At 36.7% G+C, this 18460-nt stretch overlaps 1 protein-coding gene across 10 annotated transcripts in view; it reads right to left on the reverse strand.

Moving 5' to 3' along the window:
* Positions 1-18460, reverse strand: part of CC2D2A (coiled-coil and C2 domain containing 2A) — a 65254-nt gene that overhangs the window by 46406 nt on the left and 388 nt on the right. For 6 of the 10 annotated variants that reach the window (XR_003257647.1, XM_026090632.1, XM_026090631.1 and 3 more), the window contains exons 2-8: positions 7258-7388; positions 6741-6842; positions 4747-4848; positions 3711-3890; positions 3383-3536; positions 1802-1938; positions 163-294 (exon numbers count right to left, since the gene is read on the reverse strand). Coding sequence is in view for 9 of the 10 variants with exons in the window: in XM_026090632.1 (XP_025946417.1) it covers positions 163-294; positions 1802-1938; positions 3383-3536; positions 3711-3890; positions 4747-4848; positions 6741-6842; positions 7258-7388 (938 nt within the window). In the remaining variant the exon portion in view is untranslated. Of the gene's footprint in view, positions 1-162; positions 295-1801; positions 1939-3382; positions 3537-3710; positions 3891-4746; positions 4849-6740; positions 6843-7257; positions 7389-8478; positions 8816-9331; positions 9469-18460 lie in introns of those variants that run through there. The other 4 variants (XM_026090629.1, XM_026090630.1, XM_026090628.1 and 1 more) reach the window with 4 other exon arrangements.

Below are 18460 nucleotides of genomic sequence, written 5' to 3' on the forward strand. Positions count from 1 at the left end.
AGAAAGCAGTATTTGTAGAGCCCCATAAAGCAGTACTTGTGGATCTTATCACAAAGTCCTTCAGATCACCAGGGCTTCTGGTGCAGGATAACTGGGATACAGGGTCTCAGGAACAACATATATGAAATATGGAACAACATGTATGAAATATGCCTACCTTACCTTTCTATACAATGTTTCAAGCTCTGGTTCAATGCCTTCTTCCAATGAGAATATTGGAGGTCTGGTAAGAGACTGTTTAATTGGATTGGGCAATGCTAAGATTTTGCCATCATCACCAAACCACTCTTTCCCCTACAGATAACAAAATAAAATTACATTGTTTCTTACTTCATATGGAAATGACTTGCAAAATTGTAATTGTTATGAAAAGTAATTAAGGAAGGAGAGATGACCATGAATTGCTTGTGACTGAATTAACCAAAACCTTCCTAACCCACAACAATGAAATTTCTAAGTATACTATAGACAAGTTTTGAAGTCAAAGGACGAAGAGCGTGCCCAAACTTTGAAAACACTCAACTTTTTTCCTCAGAATTCAATGTTACGGATTTGAAGAAAAATCAACAACATTTACAACATTTAGTATTTAAATAGTATGTCCAGTAAAAGAATCATAATCTGTTTTATATCAGACTGCCACCCACACCTTTAAATTGGATTATAAAAATCATAAAGCAAAGAATTTTTGGGCTAATGGGACCTCAAAGAGATCGTCTATCAGGCCATCTCTCAACTTTTCTAGTTCACAACCTGAACTAATTAAGAACAGCATCTCTGAAAGCAGGTGAGGTAAATGTCTTGCACACTGATTGCTATCCATGGCTCTTCAGAGTTTAAGCACTGACCTAATGCATCCCTTTGCTCTCATAACTGGGGTTCAAGAAGAGCTTAAACCAGTCCAGCTGCTGAAAGATGATGACCTGCCTTCGTATTCCCAAACCTGTTTTAAGCTGTCCCTCGTGCCAGACATATTTATATGGTAACACAGTGAAGCAAACCAGGAAACTAATTGGGATGAAACTAGCCAGCCAAAAAGTTTAAACCCATATATATTCCCCAATCTTGTTTGCCAAAATGTCTCTGCTAGCACAGGAGGAAGTCATAGAATCATAGGATAATATAAAGAGCAACTGCTATATGCTAGCTTACATGTATACTAAGCTACGCAAACTAAGGCAGGATAAAATACATGCAAACCACTTTCACAGGCGTTTCTATAAGCTACTCTTAAAAATCTAAAAGGGTTCTATAGCTTTTCCAGATAATCTATTTCAATATTTAATTACCCTTACAGTCTGATCAGTAAATTTCCCAGAAGTCCATTACTTCATATTATCTTCAGTGGACACAGAAAATAGTCATTTTGTATTTTTATTTGTTTTTTGATCTTCCAGTAAACACTAACAAGAGTGTCCAGCTCTTGCATAAGTTTTTAAACGTACCATTAGCTCTCAAAGTGTTTTATAGAAAAAAAGCATTCTTATCCCTATTTTACTGGCAACTAAACTCTGGCATAGGCAAGTCAAGTAATTCACTCCCCAGTAGGCTAGGAGTAGAGACAGGAACCAGATACAAGGTTTCTAAGACCCAGTCTGGTGCTCTGGCTGTAGGAGTACACTAAAATGTACTCCTACAAAAGCCACAATTCCTGAAGTCTGATACTGCTAAATATTTTAAAGTTGAAACTCTCATATTACCATGACCATCTATCTACTTAATTGTAACAAAATAAAACACTAATAAATCTGATAAATAAGAAGTCTGAATAAGACATCTAAGAATGTAAGTGATGACTTACTTGCTCCTGTCTGAGTATTCTGTTTTCTAAAATATTTAGATTAGATGGAGGTACAAAGGGCCTTTCTCCTGTGTAAAGACCCTCATCCTCAAGGAACCTAGGCTGCATGTTTCCAGGCATCTTCTGAGAAGCAGGCACTAATGAGAAATGAAATAAAAAAGCATGTAAAATATCTTAAAACTGGAGTTCTAGTTTATCAATTCTGAAAGAGCCCAGGCTGTTCTTAAAACAAATGGTATTGCATAATAAACATGCTGTCAGTGACATTTTTCTAATTAGGAAAAAGAAATATAGGCATAAAACCAAAACAGGTCCCTTTCAAAACCAACACAGATCCACAGTTTAATTATATCATGAATGCATCACAAGTTTTCCAAATAACATATTTAAACATTTCCTCACCAAAAAAAATTCTTTAAATAATTTAGTGGAGTTCAGTTTTAGTGGTTGCTTGCAGAACAGTATAGCGTCCCTTTAGCAGCAGCAACCGAGTATACGAAACACTCCCGAGCCATTCCCATATAAAGTGAAACTTAAACTATTGTTAATCTGAACAGTTAATACCAGTTTCTTAATCTGATCTACTCTTGCACAAGAAGTGGAACAGGCATAGAAAGTCATGTTAGCCCAGTAACAGCTGGTGGATTTTTTTTTTAAAGATTGCCTGCAGGACTACTCCACTGGCATATGGGCTCAACATTTTTCAAGGAGCAATCTCTCCTCTTACTCCACATCCAAATAGAAAGTGGTTATATTGAGGGTTACAATCAAAGCTACCCCCTAAAATCAGAATACAGTGAACAACACTGGAAGCAAACAGAAATTAATTGCAAGACACAAAAATTTGGAAGCACCCAAAGTCAAATATTTTGACATTGCACAGCAAGCTGGTCCCAACATCATTCTGGTGCGGACCATCATCCTGAGATTCACTTCTGTTTCTTCCACTTCAAATATTAAATAGCAGCAAGTGATACTAGAAAAAAAATTTTTAGGATTCTGTAGTTCTTCTGTGGGAACAAGGCAACAAAATCAGAGACGTGATAAATGTTGACTATTTCCAAGTCACAAAAACAGATTTTGGTAAAAATGGCCCCTTACAACACCAAATTACTAAGGTAACTTAGGTGACTCTTGGCAAATTTGCCACATGGAAAAAATTAAGGGTGTGGCTAACTGAAGAAATGCTGTAAGTTATAATATCCTGTGCATCAGCTCCTCTTAGTACCTAAATGTTGTAACTTTTTGGACATGCTAAATAATGTAATAGCTAAACCTTAGTGGAAGAGGGGCTAACCATCTTGCATTTACCATGCAAGGCACTAAGGCAATTATCTCAGAGCAACTGATGAGCCCTGAGTTCATTTGCTAGTGTACCAGATGGTGACCTGCTGAGGTGTCTATATTCCTAGTTAATCCATTTTGTCAAACCTTTTCAGACACAGACTTGTCTGGATGATCAGTGTCACAGCACAGCAATTAAATGCATCTACACTGTCTGATACAATACTTTTCAGTAGATCAAAGTGTGCTGTGCTATACAAAATCCAGCAACAAAAGGAATAAGCACAATCTACATACCTGCTTGCATGCTAGGAATGAAGAGAAATTCTTTCTCCCTTTGCAGTTGCTCAGAGTAGCTTTCACACTCAGCAGGTTTCACTACAAGAAAATCTTGGGCTGTCTGCCCTAAATCAAATAAATCATCATCTTTAACAAGATGTGCATCTTCATCCTGTAGTTTAGATGCAAACATACCTGTTATTTCACCCATTTATTAATATGGAAATCTTTAGAAAGTATACTTTCAGAATCTTAAAGGAAACAAAATTGTCATTTTGTATTAGAGGATTAAAATTAAATCAAGAAATCTAAACACAAATATGAATATGTATTCTACAGTTCATACTGTTTCATCCTCCTCTTGTCCTTCCTCATGGGTTTCTACATCTTCTTCTTCTTCTGCCTCTTCTTCATGATTTAATTCATTCTTCTTCCTAATTCCAGCCTTTACTCTCTCTGCTTCAGAATCAAAATCAAAAGTAAAAAACTTATATGTTTCTTCAGCAGAAGGAAAATCATTCTGGACCTAAGAAGAGAAGGTACATACTTCAGTATGAAGTTTATCAGTTTAGGACAAGTGAAAATACCTTTCTATTAACAATAGCAATAACAACATGCATAAACACTTGGGACAGGATTTTAATTGCTTTATCTTAAAGTGGCGGCACAGGCAAACACTGAAACTGACTGAAACATTTTAAAATGACACAGGAAACTCCTTCTGTTGCTATACTATTATTTCATGAAATATTTCTTGTAATGCTTTATTAAAAAGGTTACCTGGTTCAACTTTAACCACCTCATTGTTTTACATATAAACAATCTGTGAAACAGAAATGCCTGTGTTTAAACTCTACCTATAATAACCACTGATCTGCAAGTGCAGGTGTTAGGGTGAATCACAGGAACAAAAATTGCTAATGGCATTTTGCCTCTGAAGGACACAGGCTTCTGAGTGTTAAAAGAAATGCTTTTAATATGAGAATGAATAGAGGTATTTTGTGGCTATAAACATCAGTATAGAAATCTGTATATTGCTGTATCTGCCAACTGGTGGCATTCAGTAGAGAGGATTTAAAAAAAGAAAAAAAAAAGAAAGAAAGAAAAAGTTCTTCCATGAGCTCCAGTAACTGTGTCCAGACGGATTTACTTGATCTTCTTTTTATTAAATGACCCCAGACAACTCCTGTAATTTATGACATTTTCCTTTTTATACTTCAATTGTTGGCATACACTGTTTGCAAAGTTTTTTTTAAATTAAACGCAACCCTCTCCACTGCTTAAGACTAAATTCTGTTGGCTCCTTCATCAAACAGAATCCTGAAGCCATACTGAATTTAAAATGTAATTAATGTCACTGAAATGAAGGAAGTGATACTTACTGGTGTCTTTTGCTTAGGTTTTTTGGCAGAATCATGAAACTTTACTTTTGATGATATGTGAGATTCATCCTCCTGCATCTCCCTAAATTCATCTTTATCAGACTGCATAAGAATAAATATGCAAATTATTGCATACATTTGTTGACACATCAAAAAGAAGGCAAATAGCTGAATAAAGAGATTAGATGTTGCATTTCCACAGTAAAAACTAACAAAAAAGAAAGTACTCACAATAAATGTGATGATAATTATAGCAATTTAACGTTTATCAAAAAAGGGTGCATTTATTCATTAGTTAACTCATTTTCCAATTAATATGGGTCAAGAAACAGAATGCAGAGTATCAAGAAATCGTTCATTTCATAACTTTTAGTTTACATTCTTCACTGCTGATGAGATCATTGTTTCTGCACTTCTGAAAACAGGCAACCACATGCTACTGTCTGGGAGGAGGGAGACACGGGGTAGCAATGTGAAAGCTTTCAGCCCTGTGGATTACACAGATTAGATGCTGACACACAGCGCAAGCCTGGCAGCAGTGGCAAGCGTACTGCTGCCTGACAGTGCTAACTAAGGAAGCAAATCAAGGGGCCAGAGAGTTACTCATATAACCCCTACTGCAATCAGGAAAAACCTATGTAGGATTATCAAGAAAAGGTGCTCTCCAGGGTTTGGGCGCTTAAATACAGACTTGATTATTTGTTTGTTCTTTTTCAAACAGTCATTGTTAGGCTGTTCTAAAACTCCATGGACGATACTCCTCTACCTTCTCAAGAAAGGAACTAGCACGTTTATCCTTTTCCAATTTTCTAAAGCTTTATCAGTACCCACAGTTTCTTGCAAGTAATCATCACTGGTTCTGATATCGCCTCAGCGGGTTCACTTAAGTACTTCAAAGTGATTTTCATCAGGCCCAGCCAACATAAACACATCTAACACCCTATCTGTTTTTCCTCCTCTTAGCTTGAATTCTTAGATCAAATTATGATTTCTCTCATGTTTACATTTATTTAACCTAAACTTCAGAATAATAACAATAACAAAAAACAATCTCAAACCCTGGCAATTTGATAGCCACTTGTTAAAAACAAAACAAAACAGTACTTCATACATGCATAAATAAGTACAGGAAATAAAACCTGTGGAAAGGTTTCAAATATGCTGAGTATAATATTAGTAATTACCTTTTAATAAAGATATCACTTCCACAATTTCCTAATACAAGCAGATTGAAACAATACTTGTTAACTGAAAGCTATGACAAAGTACATTCTGTAAGAAAACACTATCAAAAAAAATCCCCTGCATCTACACAAACAGGTACTTCCCTACCAAAAAAACCCCTGGGAATAAATTAGCAAACCAATTTTAGCCAGGCTAATTCATGTTGCTTGGAATTCCAAATAAGAATGTTGCTGCAATGTGCTCTTCTTTGCCTGGGCATACAAACAGGAATGCATTTTCTACAGGTAAGCAGTTTGTGAGTTCTGAAGAGTATCTGGGTGCAAGTTCTGCACATGCATTGGCTTTGATATTTTTTCATATGAAATTCATTTTCTAACAAAGAATGTGCTTATACTAAAATGTTAATATAAAATATGAACAAGGAAATACAAGGACATGAAGTTAACATACCATTTTTACAAATTATACTGTGTGAATTTATATAAAGCTATAATGCAGTGGTCTTTTCTGTTACAGTATCTTTTAAACACTTCAGAGTATCTTAAACAAGAGAAGCCATTAATCTGTAAATGACATAAGTTTCACATGATATTTATGCTATAATGAAAGCAAATGATTTTTGCTAAGTACGTACATTAAAAGCATTAATTGGAAAAGTTCCTGGTAACTAATTCAAACAATAACATCACTTTGATCACTCTAAAATAAATGATGAAGTTGACCTTAAAGACTGTCTGTAGCCTTTGATTTATGTGATGTTTCATCTCCATTTTCTCATTATCAGGATAGCAAGACCAGTACATTCTTACCTCTTTATCCAGTCTGACTTCTGTTTTTTTCTCTCTAATGCTTTTTAAACGCCTTGGTCGTGGACTGGGGTCTTCTTGTAATAAAGTACTTTCTGCTTTTGACTAAGCAAAACCAAAAATAATACTCAGCTATAACAGGAATAAAATAGGACTAATGCCACAATAATTCCCAGAAGCACAAGAGCTTATGCATGTTTTTATTAGTGAAAGAAGGTTTCAACTATATAATCAACTTAAGTGATTTTACAGACCTAGATGTTAATACTCTTTATTACACTGCACAGTAACTTTACAAGCAAATCCATTTATTTCAAAACAATGTACGATTTTTTTTGACAGAAACACAGAAGGGTCTTTATCTTTTTAATTATAAACAATAAATTTTATATTACAAACATGAGTTAAATAATCTTTAGAAAAAACATAACACAAAACAGAAAAACACTGAAAAAGTGCAGCTATCCCAACTCAGCTTCACACAGCACTAAGCAAGCAAAATGAAGCAGGTGGGACTTACAAGACTAAAATCAACCAAATAGGATCTCTGAAGGATTCTCACCCTTGCAGCTTTTAGTTTCTCTCTCATTCGTTCCCTAACAGAAAATTCTGCAAAGCCTGTCCTTGATGCAGAAGGAACAGGTGGCAAGCCTGTAACAGAGAAAACATGGTAGCACATTTAAATTAAGTATTTTGTGAAGGAAACTTAAAATTGTATAAAATATACCATTTATTCCATACAGAAGTCCCAGATTACAAAAGAAAGGATTTGAATGAGAAAATGTGTCAGTGAGAAACACATGGTTCTGCAATTCAGACCTTATAGACTATCACAAATACCTTTAGCTGAGCTGGATGTGCTTTTCATAATATACTCTGAAACCCCTTAAGTACTACATATAAACATTTTTTTCTACTTAAAATATTTTAAAGAATTACCTGATATTTTATAAGATATCAGTTAGAACTATTTCGTTTTAATTCTGAGTGGTGCTGTGCAATAAATCATGATTCAGGTGTGATCAGAACAGCAAAAGTATTTATAAACCTGCTTCCTTTGTCAGTTTAGAGCTATCTGCTTTTTGTATTGACAAAATGTTAATTTCTCTAGTGGTGTTTTTGTGCTATAGCTCTAGCACAATCAAAAGAATATGATGCATTTTACCCTGTTTCATGTATGACTGACAGAACTGTCAATTAACTTCAATTTCACACACACAATCTGCTCTCAATTCTACTTCTGCCATTCCTCTGGAATCAAGAGGACTTCAAAAGGACCATGGAATTCTTTCACCGTCATTCATCCTGGTGAGGATGCAAAACAAAGTTTGACTTTTTTTTTTGCCACTGAAACTTCTATTAAAAGAAACGTTGCTCAGTGTCAGGTTCGTATTTGCATAGCTTCTCTATTTGTTCTGAAAGCAATTTGTTCATTCTCGAGACTAACATTTTTTCTAACTTCTAGCAATGCACATCATAATTTCAGAACTCCCACTTCAACACAGAAGCATATTTTATTATTACCATAGGTTTCAGAAAACAAAACCTAATTTTGACATGAAGAAATTCTTCTTCACTGAGAGGATTTGAGGAACACATTAAAAAAAAAAAAGTGTCCTTCTTAATATCAATGGAAATTCAAGACAACAGGTTTTCATCTTGAATCCACAAGATGTAGTTCTACAACAAAAGATCAGCATTTTCACCCAGTTTTAAAAACATCTTCACATGTTTGATATACCTGATGATTTCAGGTTTCAGCCCAGAAAGCGCTCAGATTAAACACTCAGATTGAGCACAGCTAACAAAAGCAGCCAACAGATGTGGCAGTCTGCTCAGCAGTTTCCCGGCTCTGCTTATTTTCTTCTGGGAACTTCTGGTATCATTGGCGTACTTCTGGAAGGTCTTCTAGGAACTTCAGGGTGCATACTGCTGCTTGGAAAGGATAACTACAGGAGCTGAAGGGGGCTCACACTAAGTGTGCACACAGGGAGGACAGCATGATGAGGGAAGCTCTCATCCTTTCCTGGGAAAGGAGCATGAGCGGGTGCTTCTCTGAAGCGTCTGTACATCAATGCCTGCAGCATGGGAAACACGAGGAATTAGAGGTCTGCATTCAGTTACAGGGCTATGATCTCACTGGTATCACAGAGACATGGTGGGATAGCTCTCACGACTGGGGTGCTGCAATGCACAGATACAGGCTCTTTAGGAAGGACATGCCAGGAGGCGGAGTTGTCCTTTATGGGAGAGAGCAGCAGGGATCCATGGAGCTCTGCCTTGGGATGGATGGTGAGCCAGTGTAAAGGTTAGTATTAGAGGGTGGACCAACACGTGTGACATTGTGATTGGTGTCTGCTACCACCTGATCAGGAAGAAGCAAGTGAGGCCTTCTTCAGACAACTGGAAAGAGCCTCACATTTGCAGGTCCTGACCCTCATGGGGGTCTTCAACCAACTCAGTACCTGCTGGAAAGGCAACACAGCAGGACACAAGCAATCCAGGGGGTTTCTGGAGTGCATGGATGACAACTTCCTGACACAGGTGATCAAGGAGCTGACAAGGGGAGATGTTCTGCCAGGCCTGATACTCACAGACAAGAAATAACTGGTTAGGATGTGAAGGCTGGGGACAGCATTGGCTGCAGTGACGAGATGGTGCAATTCGGGATCCTGAGAGGAAGGAACAAGGCAAAAAGTAGGATCATGTACCTGAACTTCAGGAGAGCAGACTTTAGCCTGTTCAGGGGTCTGCTTGGAAAAACCTCATGGGGTACAGTCCCAGAGGAAAGAGGGGTACAAAAGAGCTGGTTGATATTCAAGGATCACCTTCTCCAAGCTCAAAGACAGTCTATTCCAACCTGCAGGTAGTCAAGCAAGAGCCCTGCACAGATGAACAAGGAACTCCTAAATTCATACATGAAAAAGAAGCATACAAGAGATGGAAGCAGGGACAGATGACCCAGGAGGAATATGGGGAACAGGAACATATCCCACATGCTGTCTGAGTGCAGGGATTGGATTAGGGAAGCCAAAGTCTGCCTGGAGTTGAATTTTGCGATGGATGTAAAGGGCAACAAGAAGGGATTCTACAGGTACATTAACAGCAAAAGGAAGACTAAGGAAAATGGGAAAAAGAGACCAGCATTGAATGGGGCAGGGAACCCAGTGACAGGAGAAATGAAAGAGGCCAAGGTACTCAGTGCCTTTTTCACCTCAGTTTTTACTTGCCCACAGGAATACCAGGACCCTGCAGACCAGTGGGAAAGTCTAGAGCAATGAAGACTCGCCCTCACTAGAGGAAAGTGAGTAAGGCAACATTTAAACAAACTGGACATACACAAGTCCATGGGACCTGATGGGATGCACCCATGAGTGCTGGGGGAGCTGGCTGACATTATTGCAAGGCCATTCTCAATAATCTTTCAAAGGCTGTGGTGACTGGGGCAAGTTCCTGAGGACCGGAAGAAAGCAAGTATCACTTTTATCTTTGAGAAGGGCAAGAAGGAGATCTGGGAAATCCCTGGGAAGGTGATGGAGCAAATAATCCTGGAAACCATTTTCAAATATATTAAGGACAGGAAGATGATTGGGAATATTCAGCATATATTTACAAGAAGAGGAATTCACACCTGCCCTACCTGACAGCCCTCTACGGTGAGATGACTGGCTTAGTGAAGGAAGGTCATGAAGGTCTCATGAAGGTCAATAAAGAGAAATGCAACGTTCTGCACCTGGGGCAGCAAAGCCCCATGCATCAGCACAGGCTGTGGACCAACTGACTGGAAAGCAGCTCTGCAGAAAGGGAGCAGGGAGTCCAGCTGGACAGCAAGTTGAACATGAGCCAGCAATGTGCCCTAGTGGCATAGGTGACCAACAGTATCCTGGACTGCATTAGGAGCATTGTCAGTAGGTCAAGGGAGGTGATCCTCTAGGGAATCTTATCAATGTGTCTAAATACCTGGGGAGGGGAGAAGATGACAGAGCCAGACTCTTCTCAGTGGTATCCAGTGAAAGGACAGGAGGCAACAGGCACAAATTGAAAAACAGGAAATTCCATTTAAATATGAGGGGAAGAAAAAAAACACCCAAACAAACAAAAAAACACTTTTACTGTGAGGGTGACTGAACACTGGAACAGGTTACCCAGAGAGGCTGTGGATTCATAGCTCCATTCTTGGAGCTATTCAGAACCCAACTGGACATGGTCCTGAGCAACCTCCTTCAGGTGATCCCGCTCTGAGCATGGGGGTTGGACTACGTGATTTCCAGAGGTCCATCACAACCTTAACTTTCTATGATTCTGAGGAGAAATTGTAAACAAACTGATAACTACAAGGACAAGGGATCCGTATTCAGCTATTGTTGTACTTTATTAACAACAGAAAGACTTCAGTGCAAAAAGAAAAAAAAAGTCAAATTCAGGGAAAAATATTAGAATCAGATTTCTGCAGCCAAATTTCTTGACCAGTTGACTGCAACTCCCAAGTAATTTGCAAAAAACAATCAAGACTTTCATGAGACAAATTGATCATACCCCAACGCAAAAAAAGCACAAAAACCAAAACCCCACAACCTCCCCACCAAAAAAAAAAAACACAACCAAAAATCCCATCATAACACCCTGCATCCTAAAAGATCAAGTATTCCCTGCTGATCCTCTGAAACATACAAAACTGAAGTTTTAAATCAGTGACAAATATTTAGATTTTTTTGATAGTAAATACCAAATTAGAACATTGACCTCTGTAATCATGGGGTTATAGAAAATGAAGATTACTGTTTGTCACAGCCTTTGAATTGTTACTCAGAAGCCCTGGCTCTTCTTCCAAAATTTAAACTGAATGAGTACTTGTCTTTGATAACCAAACTTATCATGAGCTCCTGCTTTGCAAAGTTAATGGCATTCCTCCCCCTTATCTTCCTTCTATCAGATCCTCTTAGGTTATGAATCCTCCAGGTAGATTTATGCAAACATCAGTAGTGTGACTCTGTATGCTACTGGGTTCCCCAATTCCTAGATAATAATGAATAATTATCCAGTTGCTGACAGAGAAGCTACACTCCTGGAGTTAGAAATGCAAAGGAGAGATGACACCTGCAGCCTATCCTCTCATATCAACACAAAACATTTTAAGTGTACAATGAAAATGAGATCCTTTGTATAAGCAAACAGCAACACTTCCAGTGGTAGTACGTACTTTTATTCTGCACTGTGTTTTGAGAAGGCACACCTCTCCCTCTCTTGGATTGTACTACCAGCGTAAAAGTGTTAAGGTTATCCTCTTTACAAAAGTCTGCAGAATATTTTTAAATTGAAAACATAGTTTTATATCCCTAATAGCTTAGAGGGTAATTTACATAAAGCCTAGTGCCTTTTTTTTTTTTTTTTTGGAGATCTAATTCATTTCTTTAATAACAAAGTGGACCTTACTTACATACTAGTCTCCCCATCTTCACAGACCTCTTTAATCTTCCTGGAATCCTGGAGCTCACCTGGCAGTTCTCAGGAGCTTACTGAGACTTCACCTTCGACTGATATATGCAATATTACCTTTTTAAAGAGAAATGCTTTACATCCCTTCTCACATGAGTAATCCTCAGATTTTGTTCTCTTATTCTGAACTTTGATAACTAGCTTATATTTCCAAAAGGAGCTGCACTGTTTCAGAAAGAACACGTTACCTCTTATACTGGAACAGTTGTAAAATGATTGGCAGAAGAAAAGTGTAGCTCTTTCAGCTTATGTGGTTTGCTGTGCATGGCTAGATTGTTTTTTTTTTGTTCTGTTTGGTTTTCATTTTTTTAACATCTGTGAATACTATGACATTCTGGGTAAATTTTTCTAGTTATCTCCACTTACATAATTATATTACTTGTCAGTTCTTTGAGCCAAACACCAATTTGCTCTTTGTCCTTAGGAAAAAACTCTGTTTGCCAAGGCAAAGGGAGATTTCAGGTTTATATAAGGCACTGAATTAATGAAAAGGAGATAACACAGTAAAGGCTAAGGGCTTAGGAGTGGTAATGCCACACATAACATATTATGCCTGATTTAAGATTATTCTGAGAGCTGTATTTAATCTACTGGTGGCAGAAAATACTGTACTTAGGATACATAACTTAAAAATATTTAAAAGCTATCTATTATACCAAAGTCAAAGTGCAATCTAAATTCTTGGATGAACCTAGTCCACTGTCATTTAGAAAGGAAAAAAATTTTAAGATCAAACCACGCTAATACTGATTATGCTCAGAGACATCTGTCCCACAGATATCAAAAGACTTGGGAGTTTCCTAATCCTTTCAAATTACACAATTTACTATCTGTATCTGCAAGAAACATTCACTGTATTTGGAAACTTTCAGGAGAAAGACACAAAAGAAATTTCACTAGCATGAGACACGTAAGAACAAAGAAAGCATCCAATAACCATATCCTTATCAAGAGAAAGACTAAAGAAATGAGCAAGTACTCAGTAGAGAAGGCTAAGAGATGACATACAGAACAGCCTAACTATGTTTTGTCTTTTCTAAGAAGGAATATAGTATCAGTGAGAACAGGATAAGAATTAATGACAGAGAACAGCAGATCTAGATAAAATAAATATTCATCAGACTCAATTGATTAAAACCCATCATTCTAGATTATCTAATGAACTGGCTGAAGCAATATCATAACTATCAGCAAGTATGAGAAATGATGGAGAATCGGAGTGTTCCAAAATAGCGGACAAGTGCCTATTTTTAAGAAAAAATGGGGAAAAGAGGGCCACAGAAGCATACAAGAGTTAATCTAACTTCAATTCTACAAGAAACACTCATCCTATTCATAAAAACTTAAAAGAAATAATGGTAATAAGCATGAGCAGGCCTAGATTAACCGAGATCAAGACATGTCAATTTAACACTCTTCAACATATATTCTACTAGGTCTTGTGAATAATGGAAAAAGCATATAGCTTGACTTTTGACCAAGCCTTATAGAGAGTGTCGCTCATTAGAAAGTATTTTGATGACCAAAAATAGAGGAGGCAGTATGCAAGTCACTGGAAAAACACATTTAAAGAAAATTTTTTCGTTAGCTGTTACTTGCTTATCAAACCCCACTGTAAACAGGTGTTTTCAGGCAATTTTCTCAATCTAATGCTTTTAAAAACTTTTATTAGTAATTTGATTGATGGAATAATGCATATCTGTGGCAATAACTGCCAGATATCTCACATAAGTCACACTTGCTGAACAACTGAATTTGGAGGGGTTTTGGTATAGTGTAAAAAAAATTTCAACATTTTGCCATGACTTCTTTTTGACTTCTAGTCTACAAAATGCTGTTACACACAGCAAGGCTCTATATGTTGACTGGAGATAGAAACAGTGGATTGAAATTGCAGCAAGGAAGACTTTGGTCACACACTGGAAAAGATTTAACTTTTGAGGTATTGTAGCATTGGAATAAAAACACTCAGCTGTGGAATCTCTGTAAGAGCAAGTTATTAAGAAAAAGTTAGGGGAAAAAAAACAGGTATCAAGTGACTTAAGTAGAGTTTAATCTACTTTAGGGGAGAAGATGGACTAAGTTACCTTTTGATTTTCCCCCTACAACTTTTTTCTATGATTGTTTTCTGTTCAATTCACTTGTACAGGCATGTTCTACTTCACTGAAGCAAAACTTCATTTCAATTCCATTCTGATTAATGAAGAGAAGAAAACAACAGATAAGAACTTTGGGTCTTCTGAAATACTGGACAATTCCTTGTAAATGTCTCCAGACAAATCAGCTTAAAGTGAACAGTGTAAACTTGCAAAATTAGTGCAGAAGCAATCGGCCATCACTTTAAGTGCCTCCAAAATCAGCGTTCTGTATGCAGGAGAAGCTTTTTTTAATGAATGAATCAGTTGCTTGCTACAACATGGGAATTATGCTTTCTATACATAATGAAAAACATGTTTAAGTCTTTACTAGTTGTGGTAAAATGAATTCAATGCTTCAATTACCGTGGGATCCTGTAGCTTCTTGAAAGAAGTACCACATTAAAAAAAAAATATTTCAGTTACTTTATTTCTCTATATACAATTTTGTTCTGTTGATGTGAAAGGACTCTATAGACAAGTAATTTGTGAATAACTTCAAAATATATTTATAAAGTGGTAGTTAAAGATGGCTATATATGAGAGCATTACTTCACAGGATAACCATTTCAGGCCTGTCAACAGCCGTATCAAAAAAGTGCATATCATTCAGTTCAATATTCCTTGAATTAAAGTCTAGAATGTAAAATACTATACCTGAGAGCATTTTCTTATAAATTTTACAAGAATCACTATAACCCAACTATCTAATGACAGAAAAGATAAACTATTGACAATGCTTCTTGCATTCACAAATCAAAATAATTTTAGTAGTTGTCTACAAAGACCACTAAACACACAAGTATCACTTTGAAAATCCAGATAACATGGTGGTTTATGGAAACTAATCCTGTAGATCTAACTTATAACAGAACATAAAAAGTTAAACAAACAAACAAAGAAAGAAAACAACAAAAAACAAGGGAATTTCTACTAAGTAGGATGACAGGATCTCTCATATCGAGCTTTTTAAAAAGGCATAGGGTTAAAAGATAAATTGTTTGAAAGAAATCTGTTTTTCAATAAATACCTAGCTATCCAATTTAATTTAAATAGAATATACAAAAAAATCGCTAAACATAAATTTTCCACAACATGTGCCTTACCAAGCTATATTTTAAATCTATTAGAAGTACACATAAAAGCAAGYACCTGCAGTATAGCACAAATACCAGCTAATGCAAGTTCTTAAAATTAAGAAACTTCAGAAACACTGTCACTGCTTTTTCCCAACCTTTTGGGATGGAATTATGTGTGTGGTTATAAAACCACAAACATGCACAACAGTCACATATTCCTGTGCAGGAAAAACAGATGAAGGGAGGCTTCCAACATGTTGCTGTACATAGGGAATGGGAGAAAGGAAGAACAGTTAAGAATTTCCAGTTTGGGCTTTCTTTAAAGGAGAAAGAAGAAAAAAAAAAAGGAAAAAAACCCAACCAGTAACAGCTCAGGAGCCTTGTAAAGTTTGCACAGCAGTGCCACCTTTGGTAGAATATGGCTCAGGAAGAGGATTTCTAACAACCTGAACTCTTCCCTGAACTGCTGAGAATTAACTACAGCACTTTTATGTTGGTAGCGTAAATATGCTACGATGGCTCCATATTGTCCTTTGGTCAGATCTAATAAGGAAGCTGGATAGCCAAAGTGAAATTAAGGCAGAACTGAGAGCCTGAAAATGTCTTCTAATATGCCTCTTCCTTGATTTCATCTGTACTTGGAAGAGCCTGAAACCCGCAGGTCTCTATGCGACTTTACAGAAACCCAGAACTGCTGCAAACACCACACTAACAATCCCACATCTGAACAGGATGCAGAAACCAGGCGTAAGGGAAAGCAGATGTAGGCAAACATTTATGCTGTGATCAAGCACCAGCATTAACTGAAATAAAAGAGGGAATCTCGATTTCCACCCCCAGTCCTAGAAACACTTCTGTATTTTTCATGGATACAATCGTTGTATAAAAATGTATACTCAGACATTCCAGAAACTTTAACCAAAAAAGTAAAAAATTAGATTTTGTAACACTGTAGTTGGCCTGACTTCTCAAGGGAATAACTATCAGAAGTCATGCTATTTCTTTAAAACAGCATATTATTTGCAATTGCTGTCTTATTTGTTCATCTAAGTAGTGGACTAGCAGCAAACTCCTTTGTTTTACGAAAATTATATAGGTGTCCAAGCACACACAAAATTAGATTACAGGAAAATAATAAATTTCTGCCATTGGACTGCATTAAAAAAAGGACCAATTAAGCACTTGAAATACTAACACAGACAGAGGCTCTGTGATGAATATTAAGCGAAGAAATAGTTAATGAACACATTTTAAAATAAAAGTTGCCAGACTGCAAAGAGAACGACAAAGTGATAGTACAATGCTAGGCATACATTAAACCAAATATTTTGTGGACATCAGGCACTTAAAATGCCACAAACACCTCCCACTTCCCACTGGCATTAAAATACAATTTCCACAATGCACAAATTTAACAGAAACAATGAGCAAATATGGAGACAACCATGAAAAACTAGAAAGGAGTAAGAATAGAGGCAAAGTATTATCACAGACACCAAAACAAAACCAAAACAAAATAGTAAAGGAAATTCTCAATCGCAACTGGGAAATAGCAGTTTTTATAGCAGGAAGTTTTTGTTTTGTTTTTGCTAGTTATCATTTGATAAGACAATGTTAAGCAGAAATTCACGTGTAGATCACCAGCCCAGAAAAGGAATCTACTTTTACCTTATGACTGAGTGACACACTAGCAAACAAACTTTGGTGATATCATATTCAAAGACTCATATAGAAGGTGAAAAATTAAGTTACTTATAAATCTATCAGATTGAGCTCCAGATGGAAAAAAAAAAAATTAATCTGAAAGTAATTCTAGATAGATCAGTGAAGACTTAGACTCAAGATGCAGTCCTTCTCCAAATTTTAAATGCATGAAAAAATAATTTAGATTGATAAAGTATACTGCAATTAAGTAAACCAATGACACAGTCTAATTCAGACTACCACATGCAGTATTTTCACTCCATCACAACAAAATTAGCGAATTAGAGGGATTTCAAAAGAAGCAACAAGAATAAGTAACAGAAAAATGTCTAAGAAAAATAATTCATCACAGAAGGGAACTAACGGAAAGTTTTCTTCTCAAAGCACTGCTATGCTGTTTTGTTTATTCTTGGAAAATGAGCTTCTGTTAGAGAAAACAACTAGCACTAGAGGGTGTCTCTTTACTTCCCCATGCAATCAATTCTAAAAACTATTTGGACTCCCCTCTGTCAACAGCAACTCATTTCCTAGCATGAACAGTCACAATAAGACTCAAAAAACACTCAGAAGAACAAATCATAACTACACTGATTTTAAAAGAACAGGAAACATCCCTAAATTGTAGATGTCTATAGCAAATACCATTTGTTGATAAAAGGAGGATAAAAGGAGAAAAATACATACATATTACTTTAATATTGCCTTATCCCCAAAATATTGATGAAAAACTGAGAGCGTTTATACTTTTATGGATTTTGGTTTTATTGGTTTTTTAAAATCTCAGTTCTTAATTAACTCTTATGTATCCTATTTATGTAATTCTATAAAAACTTTGCAGTAAGATTCACAATATTAATGTTTCCTTAAGTATTTAACAGAAGCAGACAAAGATTCTGCCACAGAAACTGAAGATGACTTTTTGAATACCAACTTTCACTCTTTCTAAGCATGCAGTAAGATATTCCCCTTTTGCAGGTTCACACTACCTCACTTTTGCACACACGGATTTAATACTCCATTTCCCACATGAAAAATAAAATACCCTGACAGTAAACCCATACACCGCCATAACCATGAATGGGGCTTAAAGCAGAAGATGTTACGCTTTGCCTGTGGAGGTTATGCATAGGTTAACATTCAAACATGGAAATACTGCGTGCCCGCACTAACGTTTTTTGAAAATTGTTTGTTTTATACAAAAACTTTTAATAAGCAACTGGCATTTCAACGACAGAGCTGACAGGGCCGCAATGTCTACGACACGCAACACCGGCTCTAATTACGGTGGGGAGCCCGTGGCCTCGGGACA

The sequence above is a fragment of the Apteryx rowi genome, unplaced genomic scaffold (assembly GCF_003343035.1).
Source record: "Apteryx rowi isolate R43461 unplaced genomic scaffold, aptRow1 scaffold_864, whole genome shotgun sequence".
NCBI classification, from domain to species: domain Eukaryota; kingdom Metazoa; phylum Chordata; class Aves; order Apterygiformes; family Apterygidae; genus Apteryx; species Apteryx rowi.